Raw genomic sequence first — 11,746 nt, 5'->3', positions numbered from 1 at the left:
AAACCCATCAAGTAGAATCCCACATGCCTTTACATTCATCTCTAATAGACAGCTTTGGTGCCTTAGTATGAATTAAGTAAATGGCATATCAAGTGGCAGACTGCTTGTATCTATTGTGCCGTTTTAGACTGAAGCCTTGCTATTGTTGACCTCTGTACTGCTCTTCTGGGATACATTGATATTTTGCTCCTCCCATTTTGTCACACGCCTGATCCAATCTCTGTGTTTAATGAGCCATTGCTCTCGCTCTCTGGATTTGATCTAAGCGAACAGACAACGGCTATGTATTGCTGTCTCCCATAATCCTTTGGGTTCCCTGGGTCACACCAAAATCAACAATGCCATTGAATGGTTAAACAGGTCATTGGAGTCAAACTGCACAAATTTGTCATTTGTTTTTTAGGTTGCAAGATGTGACGGAAAATGTCAAACCTTACATGATAAAACAATCCTTTAAGATGTTGATTTTGCATTAGGCAGCATTGTTTGTCTACTCTCAGTGTGATCTTTACTTTATCTTCAGGACTGCAAGCTCATGGAAGTCTCTTCGAGGTAGAACAGTCAGCACGTCACCTGAAGGTCATGGATAAATAAACAAGAGGATTTAATGTGGCGAGTACAAGTACAAATTGAACTCTGAACTACTTTGTTTTATCTTGCGAAGTGGAGACGGCCCATAACACAGTGCTATTAAGCAGACACAAATTATCCCAGTGGAGCAGGGAGCGTTTGATGGATATGGAGGGTAGTCTTTATACTTCTGTGCTCAATGAGCAGTGCAAAGTTCTTTTTAATAAACTAATTTAGTTTAAAAAAATAAAATCAGCTTCAATACGTGAATCATTCAAAACCATTACTGACTGATTCCTCAATGAACTCAAAACATTTTTGGGTTACAGTATGTCTGATTCAAAATGGACCTGTTACTGTGATAAGTATACTTTAATATAAATGGTTAGGTGTTAAATGTCTGTTTAGGTGACATGATAAATCAACATTTGACCCTTTTCCACCCATACAGGTGATTATTATTATTTTTTTTTACAAAATGTTTTATTGATTGGTTTATTTATCTGTTGTTTGTTTATCTATTCTTTTACAAAATATGGTGAAATGTATATAGCACAAATAATACAGTGATCACTTTTAATATTTAAAACATTTAATACAGCTAGTACAAAAAATTTAAATTGACATAAACTGAATCTACTAAATAGACTAAATCTCCCTCATATTCATTTTTTGTCTGGAGCCCTGTTACATAATCATAGATTTTTAAGGGGGCTTACAGATTGATTTCAGATTTTTAAGAGGACTGAGATGAAATTGAGGTCTAGAAATCTAATCAAAACTGTTATTATAACAAAAAACAAAGAAACAAACAAAAAAACACCGTTATCAGTAAGGTATAACCAAAAATGGGTTTCTTTCTTTCTTTCCTTCTTTTTTTTTTTTTTTTTTATTACATTTTTTTATAGAAAACCGGTAGTTGCAGACTAAATGATTGGCAGTTGCTGGACAAGGGAGGAGCCACAATCTCAAAGATGAGTCCTCTCTATTATCATAAACTACCTCCGCCCACCCCACTGTGGATCTCTCTCTAGCTCGCTCACTCTCTCTCTCTCTCTCTTTCCTCTGTTAATTCAGTTCTGAACAGCGCCGGGTACTGATGCTGCTGCTCCTGTAGTCGCATCTATCCTGGGGGCCTCCTCCCACTCATCACAGCTCGAGAATCCGCATGTAGAGCCGCTCGGTCTCTGTCGCAGAAAAGTCTCCGCAGTACTGCATCGGAATAAGGGCTCAGTGCAAAAAATCTTCTTCAGCTGTATTCGTGGCTGTGAGTGTGGCGCTTTTCTGCATCAGCGCAAAGGAAGTTCTGTTCAGTCGTGCGGTGGGTGATGCACTGAGATGCGTCGTGTTTAGCGCACGGAACCCCGATTTATTCGCCTAGACGGGATGATGCTGCTGCTCCTGTAGTCGCATCTATCCTGGGGGCCTCCTCCCACTCATCACAGCTCGAGAATCCGCATGTAGAGCCGCTCGGTCTCTGTCGCAGAAAAGTCTCCGCAGTACTGCATCGGAATAAGGGCTCAGTGCAAAAAATCTTCTTCAGCTGTATTCGTGGCTGTGAGTGTGGCGCTTTTCTGCATCAGCGCAAAGGAAGTTCTGTTCAGTCGTGCGGTGGGTGATGCACTGAGATGCGTCGTGTTTAGCGCACGGAACCCCTATTTATTCGCCTAGACGGGGGAATAGAAAACCCAACAGTGAATGAGGCGCATTTTAACTTTGTCTGATATTGATTCGGATTTGCTTGGGAGATCTTGAGCATCAGGATGTTTTGACGGGCGCTCTCCAAACGGGTTACTGAAGATTTCGCCTCCAAAAGAAGCGCATCCGAGGCAAAAAAAAAAAAAAAAAAGCAACGGCTGACAGTTTGAAAGGAGGAAAAGCAGCCTCTCTGCACAGGATTTAAAACTACCATCGCTTCGGCATCTTTCTTGAACCTAACGAGGATAGATTTTAACAGAAGGAGAGATGAAAGTTTTTCCGGCAGTATTGTTTCTGATCACATTTTGGAGTCTGGAGTGGGAGCCTGTGCTTCCCGATTCAATTATTCACATTGGTAAGTTCAGATCTCGTTTCATTCAGACTCGTCTCCACGTTGAGAAGATCTGTGCATTGTCGTGCAATTCGTTAAGATGTTGCATCTATCGAGTTTCGCGTTGAAGCGGATGCGTAGATGCCTTTAAATAAGGTTGCGACTGTAATATCGGGTTAGAGAGACGAAGATCTCCATCTGTCCTCATCAATGCGTCCATTATGTATACGATGGGTGAGAACAGGTGGTTTGACTGGAAGCGTTTCCTCGCAACGCCGCATTGTATGCGCGCCACGTTATGACATCGTTTAAAAAAACACAAACTTGGATATGCAGAGATCAAGAGTGTTGGTAATACTCTTCGTAAAAGGGCTGAACGAACGCGCACGTGCGCGTGCATGCTTTAGCGATGGGTACGAGGATTGGCACTGCGCGCGGGATCGGAGAGGGTCCAAGAGAGGTCTTAAATCAGAGCTGTAAATGAGAGGGTTCCTCCGAGGGGCCACTGTGTGGAGGTGGAGGCAGGGGTGCTGGGGATTTGGCAGGAGTCAGTTTGGCGTGGGAGCATGCGCGTGTTTAATTTAATTAAGGCTTGATGCACTAAACAATAAATATTGTAGCGCATGTGTTTCTGGCTAGGTGACGTGTGCATGCCTGAAAGTTGGTTAAATAAGTCACGCGTTATGCAGGCATCAATACAACATCCACAAATGATCCATTTAGGCTACATACAAGAGTTGAAATGGCCAATGTCTGTAAAATGATGTGGCTAACATTATGAGTTTGGGTGTAGCGGTATGTCGGAAAAAATAAAACAATATAATATATCAAATATATAGGCTATATAAACAAGGCAGTAGGCTATGTCGATTTACAGTAGCAACTGTTGAGTAAAAAGTTTGAATTGGCTTATAATTTGTGGAGTGTGGTTCGTTTATTTACAATAGTTAGTTTCTTTTTGCATTCTGTCATTGAGTTAATGTCACGCCTTTGTTTTAGTGTTATTTGTGTTTGCATGAGAAGCACTTTGCTCTGTTTGTTGATTGGTCACAGTTGATGGAGACGCCAGTTGCAATGATCTTTAAGTCATCACATGACCTTCCATTGTACCACCTAACACTCGTAACAAACATTGTAAGAGTTTAAGTAGGTTGATATATTAAACTTATATCGTTTAATGATATATACTTGCAGTTAAGGCATGTAATCCATTCACTAAAAAACATACTGTATGGTAATACGTGTGTAACTGTATTTTCATCTATCTAGTTTTACTAGCCTATTGACGGCAAAGATCTGGCAAAGGCAGCTGCCAATTTTTAACATTTTTTATTTAACATTTTCTATACCATGTAATATGTATACTACCCATCTGATCGATGCACTTTGTAATAATTTAATGGAAAAAATATTTGTACTTAATCTAGTGCATATCTACCATAGCAAACAGGTGGATATTCAGGACATTCAGGATATTTGATCTTAATCCAGAATTGTCACATATGGTCCTCTACCTTTATGGGGAACAATAGATACAGAAGCAGATGAATATTTGTTCTTGCCTTCTCTTATACACCGTAAAATGCTTTTGCGTGTTTCAGAGGGACTCTAGACATGCGTTGAGAACAGACCGTTTTGCCTGTCATTAGTAATGCCCTCCTAATCTTTTCTCTGCAATAGCTTGGTGAAAACGTGATGTCATTTGAATGCGAAAACGGCATCGTTTCTTTTCGGAGAGACGACTGATGAAGGCATTTTATCACACTCGCTTTACTTGATTGCAGAGGAGCCTTCCAATGATGTGCACACCAAGAGAAGCATCTCGTGCGCTGCATCGAAATGCTGCAGCTCCTTGAGGAGCCCATTGAGAAAGTCAGTGATTTATGTGGGTGGAAAGCCCAGAGTGTCCAGCAGTATGCGGGTGCACCTCCAAATGCGCCTTTTAGTACCGATCAAGAAGTGTCAGGAGACGGCATAGGTCAGCTTTGAAGTTGGGTCCAACCTAGAGACTGATGATTAGGTAATTATCCCAACATTAGTACAGACGTTTGGTTTGCTTTGGCCAGTAGTCCTTGAGGAATTTTGATCAAGGTTCCTATCTCGCCACCTAGTGGTTGCGATTCTCTCCCCAAACTTGTACTGCGGGGGTATTCAAACCTTTTCAGGTTAAAGTGCCTTGGTAGATCGAGAGAACCATTATTACATATATTCTTTAAATTATATTTGTGAATAAATTGTGTAATATGACAATTATTGTTTAATCGAATATTTTTGTGAAGTAAATGTATAATACATTTTAAAAAATGTAATCATATATTTATTTACTTCACAAAAACTATTTTGAGATCAAACAATAATTGGCAGACCCCCTGCCGCACCAACTGTGGACCCTCTGTTCTAGACCCCTGCTCTTTGCACATTCTATTTGAAGGATATTTGCATTCTTCATCTTGTGTTTCAGCCATATAGTGATGCCTTCAAAGATATTCCATGTAATATTAATTTTTTTCCTCAGATGCACATTTTCAGACGTCTAATTGGTTGGGAGCTCATGATATAAATCTTGCAGTACCTGTTTCATTCGAATGAAGTCTACTCAACACCATCTATGTTCACAATAGATGTAGAGTGTGTACTAGATTTTGTCTGCGACAGTTTTCATGGTGTGGATCGCCCTCATTCTCAGGAAGATTTGACATATTGAGAGCACGTCTGGGGCTCTTAGGGGATATCACAACACTCTCCACTGACAGTATGTGTTTTCGGTCTGGCTGAAGCTTCTTTGTAATGTAGGTTGCGTGTATGACATTTATTGCGCAACTGAAAAGAATAGACGGGAGGGGGGGAACAATATCAAAGCTGGTCAGGGAATCAAATCATTATCCCTTTCCTCTGCACAGTTATGGTTAGTTACATGTTAAACTCTAAAGCCAGAGGAAATTGTAGAATATAATCCTGAGCGTTGCATTGTAGGTGGGACAGATGGGTAGTGCCATTTCGTTGGTTTATTTCTGGACCAAACTGCCGTGGCCCCCATCCCAAGAACATGGTGATAATGAGATATGCTAGCCTGCAGACTATCCTTCATAGTGATGCTTAAGCGCTCTCTCTCTCTGTCCTTCTTTGTAGTTCTACAATATAAAATAGAGGTAATGAGGAGCGATACTTGTAAAGGTCTTGTAATTACAAGCCGTGCATTGAAATGTGTTTGTTTTGATTGGATGGCTGCATTGTGCCTGCTCAGGTGTTGTAACAGAATGAAAAGTTGAAATGCTAGATATAAAAGGCTTCTGAAGATGATTAGGTGATTTGTTTTAGACTGGGGTTATTATTGTGGCATTAGCAGAGTAAATCCTTATGTTTCAGTGGAAATGTTCTCAATTAAATGGCACGTTGTGCAACATTCGGAGTTTCGGATGTAGTTAGAAGCATCATTTCTGTAATTGGTAAGCTGCCTGATATTGTACATAAGTACAAGAACAAAAATGCACCTTTCATTCTCAGTGGACTCAAGAAGTTTCATGTAAGAGCATGGGTAATTAAGCTGACATGGCCCTACTTTCGTTTCTTTCGGCTGATGAAATTAGTAATTGTACTGATAGCACAGTGAAGGTGTAACAAAATAAAGGTTGTCCTCTAGGGTGCCGCTTGCAACATTTGCATTCCTTACTCTGGAATTTGTCCCAGACCCATCAGGGAACTCTTGATCTTTTATGCTTCTAAATCACGAATCTGTGGTTTATTGAAACCCTGCAAAGATCATTTTGATTTTTGGATGAATTGCGGGGAATGATATTGGCACTTTTTCAGTTTCCCTCTCATAGTTTTTTTTAAACATTTAATTGTCTGTTATCTCATAATGTCATGTGTATCATGAACAATATTCACAATCTAAGTCAAAAAGACCAAACAAATAAATAAATAAATAAAAATAGCATTTACTATCAAAAGTGCTTTATCTGAAAGAACTCGTGTGAATAATCTTGTCATGCTCTAAGAACCATCTGCATAATATTCTCATTCTTTAAAATATCTATCTATCTATCTATCTATCTATCTATCTATCTATCTATCTATCTATCTATCTATCTATCTATCTATCTATCTATCTATCTATCTATCTAGAGGTCTGTAATTTTTATTTATTTTTTAAATGTTTTTGGACAACGTTTCTTTTTCTCACTGAAGCTTCGCTTATTTGATCAAAAATACAGTTAAAACAGCAATCAGAAATCAAGCAAAATTCAGAAATCATTCTAATATGCTAATTTGGTGCAAAAAAACAGCACTTATTTGAAATATAAATCTTTTGTAGCATTATAAAAGTCTTTACTGTCACTTTTGATCAATTTAATTTAGGCTAATCTTGCTGAATAAAAGCATTAATTCTTAAAAACAAAAATCGTACTCCAATTGTCACTTGCCGCTTGGTTTATTCATGTTTTTAAATCTAGAGTCTTTAAAACCCCAAATATAATGATATTAAACTTTGAGGATGTGTAATGGATTTTGTTTACAGTTGTTTTTTTTGCTTATCAGTTCTCATAAGATTAGGAAAAGTAACCTGATCTTCAGTGTATTTTTAAGATTAGAGCATTGAGCTTTCTCAAGCCCCAAACAGAACATGAGGGCTAATGGGGAGTTATTATTATGTTAGCAGAACACATGAGGAGAAAGTTTGCTTGAATGCGTCTGTCTTTGTGTGCTCTCGTTTGTTTCAATCTTCCACGTTACTTTGAAGTTTCGGGAGGATCTACCCGCTGTCATGAAATTTTGAGAACGTGAGGGACGTGTTTTTCCTCTTTTGTCTCATTGAATTCATGACACCAAGACGTTGAGTGATTTCCTGTGTGTTTAGCACAGAGGCTCCCAGTCGATTGCAATGCGGCACTACGCTGAACACGTCAATCAAGCCTTGCTGCGGGCGTTATGGTTTGTTACAGTGTTGCAATTACAATACATGCGCTTGAAAAGAGTGTTTCGCCTCACTAACCGCTACTCGATCGTCCATAATATCCTCATGCAAATGCGAAGCTTGTATTGTAATAATGTCAGCTGAACACAAAAACAACACAAAAGTATGGGTGGCTCCTGACTAACAAATGCTGTTACTCGAAGAAAGACGTTTCATCTGTTGTAAGATTTATAAAACTCCTCGAATCTGTGCAGATGAAGTGAGACGTCAGTCTTCCTGTAAACAAGCATACTGTAATACTGTATAGCCACCTTTCAAGCACCGCTCTAAAGGGAGCGAGTCCCCTTTGAGAACTTGAGAATCTCTGATCATTGCTCACTCTTGCACAGGGAGCCTTGGGCCTCCTCCTTTGACTTTCCTCTCTCTCTGTTGCTTTCTATTTCTCTCTTTCTTCCCACCTGCTTGCTTGGTCCCCTTCAACAGCTTTCTGCTCTGATCTGCTTCGAAAGCACACAAGTTTTGGGGTTGCATTTCTTTTGCAGTCGGTTCCCTGTAGGGGGCAGTAGCGAGGCTGTATGTGTGAACTACAGTGGTGTCTTATGCTTGTTTACTGTCATCTCGTTGTGAATCACAGTCATTTGCTGGTAGCCGGTTGCTGTGGAAGAAAACGCTTCATTTGTACTGCAGAGAATATGTTTTTCTTTTCTCACACATTTGATTTTATTGCTTTCTCGTGACAAACGTTGTTTTGTTCTATCTTTCACCATCTCTCTCTCGCAGGTACACCCTGATTAAAATGGTGCACTTCTCCTTATGCCTCTAAAAAAAGCTGTCTTCTCATTTGCATAGAATGTTTTTATTGGCTTTTCCCCCCTCTGTTTTTGAAACCTTTTTTTGCCTCCCTGGAAAATAAAAAAAATTGTCATATCACATTTATGTGATATGAGAACTTGTCTGTGTGGAATGAAGTCTCAACTGTGAGATATAAAGTCCCAGTTATGAGAAATAAAGTCGTAATTATAAGAAATGATCATAATTGTGAGATATAAAAATGCAAATGTGAGGTATATAAAGTCTCAACTGTGAGATATCAACTCCTGATTGTTATAAATAAAGGCACAATTATGAGAAATTGTTACAATTGTGAAATATAAAAATTTAATTGTGAGGTATAAAGTCTCATTTGTGAGATATAGATTCCTAATTATTAGAAATGTGACAATTAATAATCACAATTATGAGATATAAAAATGCAATTCTGAGATTGCATTTTGAGAAATTCTTGCGGTATCAAGCCTCAATTGTGAGACAAATGTCAACTAATTTCAAGTCACTCTTATGAGAAATGGTGACAACTGTGAGATTTAAAAGTATTATTGTGAGATTTAAAGTCTCAATTCTGAGTTATGTAGTCACAATTATGGGAAATATAGTCATAATTGTGAGATTTACAAATGTAATTGTGAGGTATAAAGTCTCAGTTGTGAGATATAAATTCCTAATTATTCGAAATGAAGGCACAATTATGAGAAATGGTCACAATTATGAGATATTAAAATGCAGTTCTGATATATAAATTCTTGAGGTATCAAGGCTCAATTGTGAGGCAAATTTCAAATTATTTCAAATAGTCACAATTATGAGAAATGGTTACAGTTGTGAGATTTATAATTCTGAGGTTGAAAGTCTCAATTGTGAGGCATGTAGTCACAATTATGAGAAATATAGTCGCAATTGTGAGATTTACAGATGTAATTATGAGGTATAAAGTCACAATTATGAGAAATGGTGAGAATTGTGAGATATTAAAATGTAATTAAGCAAGAATGTCTTATGCAAGAAATACATTTTCAGTGACCTTTATTTCATTTCTTTGAGTTGGAAACATGCTTCCATTGTGTTCTATCACATGGTAGATATAAATATATTTGTACGTTAAATAAAATAAGTTTTGAATTATGCTGCAATACTTATGCAAATGCCTTATTCAATTACTCTGTTCTAAGCATAAGTCTTGTAAATCTTAAAAAGTTAATCTTTAAATCCTCTTTGGAAAAAGCCTGCTCTAAATCGTGTGGATATTGTTGTTTAGTCTCACTAATTCCTCTGATTTTTCCTGACCCTGAAATGAGGCATCTGCCTTTGTTCTCCGTAAAAGTCAATTCCCTACTTATGCCACTGTAGACCCTTGCCTCGTTATTTTTGAGACCTCTGCTTAGGTCAATAAAGGTAACAAAATGACAGCACACGCACATAATGCCATTTTAACGATTGGAAACTATAGCAGCTCTGAGGTTACTGCTTATAGAGTTGGCCGAATAAGACGGAGAGATGCAATTTAGTTATAAGGATGTGATTGTGTCTTTCCGGTATTAAATCAGGTGTGTTTATCCGAAGCAAACAGGAAATGAAAAATGGGGATGTAGAGCAACAACAACAACAACAACAACAGAGAATGGAGTTGTTTAAAAGTGTAGTCGTTTTCGGCAGCGATTTCCTGTGTGTTTCTATAGTACCGAAGGCAGCGAAACCACTGTACATTCATGCTGAGAAAATGGAAGTCAGTGGGACGTTACTTCTAGACACTGCTGCTGGATAATAGGGCTTTGTTCCAATAGGCAAGACTGCATCAGCTTCAAGGCTCGGATCCCAGCCAGGGAAGTGCAAGGCTAAAACACTGATCTCAGGCTCTTGCTAGAGATTCTGCATTTTTGCTGCTTTGTAATGTTGCTCTTGGGACAACCTCCATTTCGATTTAATGCACCATGAAAAGAGGATAAACCCTTCCCTTTAGGGTAGGAGAGAGAAGGAAAAGTCGGTTGTGTTGTTTACTTTGAGGCGACCGTGTGGCAATATGATTCATGAGACTCAAACTTGGTCCCAAACTGCATCTGCTTTAATGTACTTATTGACAACTTTAAGCTTCCTGTAACTTCAACCTCAAACAGGGTTCCTCATCATCTGCTGGATAATAGGGTGTATTGGAGGGACGGCTGTTTGTGAGTGCTTAACACTGGATACGATTTAAGACTATGCTGAAACGCTGACAACAACCAATCAGATTCCATTTAGCTTTTTGTCAGAATTGGACTGTATTTGATGACTGCATTACCGATGCAGGAGTGATGAATGATTTGGTGATTTGCTCCAAAAGAAGTGTTTTAAGAATGCAGAAGCATCCAAAATGAGATGTGCTTCTTTTTTTCCCCTTTCAGCTTTTACACAGTAAAAGCATTTTTCCACACATGATTTTAAAATAACACCATACTTATGGTTGCACATTTTATTTGATGATTATAGTGTGAGGCAAGACTGAAGCTTCACTTCAATGTTGAATCAGATGACTTATGAAAGGTAGTACAAACAAAACGCATTTCATGTTAAGCTCGCAAAAACAATAACCAGCGCGACCCACTTAGTCATGCATTGTAGAATAGCCTACTGTGATAATGCTATGTGAGTGTTCACACTTTACACTACTGTCTAACAATTACTGATTACGGATCCCAGCCAGGGAAGTGCAAGGCTAAAACACTGATCTCAGGCTCTTGCTAGAGATTCTGCATTTTTGCTGCTTTGTAATGTTGCTCTTGGGACAACCTCCATTTCGATTTAATGCACCATGAAAAGAGGATAAACCCTTCCCTTTAGGGTAGGAGAGAGAAGGAAAAGTCGGTTGTGTTGTTTACTTTGAGGCGACCGTGTGGCAATATGATTCATGAGACTCAAACTTGGTCCCAAACTGCATCTGCTTTAATGTACTTATTGACAACTTTAAGCTTCCTGTAACTTCAACCTCAAACAGGGTTCCTCATCATCTGCTGGATAATAGGGTGTATTGGAGGGACGGCTGTTTGTGAGTGCTTAACACTGGATACGATTTAAGACTGTGCTGAAACGCTGACAACAACCAATCAGATTCCATTTTGCTTTTTGTCAGAATTGGACTGTATTTGATGACTGCATTACCGATGCAGGAGTGATGAATGATTTGGTGATTTGCTCCAAAAGAAGTGTTTTAAGAATGCAGAAGCATCCAAAATGAGATGTGCTTCTTTTTTTCCCCTTTCAGCTTCTACACAGTAAAAGCATTTTTCCACACATGATTTTAAAATAACACCATACCTATGGTTGCACATTTTATTTGATGATTATAGTGTGAGGCAAGACTGAAGCTTCACTTCAATGTTGAATCAGATGACTTATGAAAGGTAATACAAACAAAACGCATT

At 38.6% G+C, this 11,746-nt stretch overlaps 1 protein-coding gene across 1 annotated transcript in view; it reads left to right on the top strand.

The window, feature by feature from the left end:
- Positions 1-1,961: 1,961 nt before the first annotated feature.
- Positions 1,962-11,746, top strand: part of LOC107556295 (glutamate receptor ionotropic, delta-2-like) — a gene marked incomplete at its 3' end in the record, with an annotated part of 46,562 nt that continues 36,777 nt past the window's right edge. The window contains exon 1 of the mRNA XM_016239367.1: positions 1,962-2,623. Coding sequence (XP_016094853.1) covers positions 2,536-2,623 — 88 coding nt within the window. The remainder of the gene's footprint in view (positions 2,624-11,746) is intronic.

This window comes from Sinocyclocheilus grahami, unplaced genomic scaffold, assembly GCF_001515645.1.
Source record: "Sinocyclocheilus grahami isolate Dianchi unplaced genomic scaffold, SAMN03320097.WGS_v1.1 scaffold564.1, whole genome shotgun sequence".
Taxonomy (NCBI): domain Eukaryota; kingdom Metazoa; phylum Chordata; class Actinopteri; order Cypriniformes; family Cyprinidae; genus Sinocyclocheilus; species Sinocyclocheilus grahami.
The sequence above is the reverse complement of the archived record's forward strand: the minus strand, read 5'-3'. Positions and strand labels throughout refer to the sequence as shown.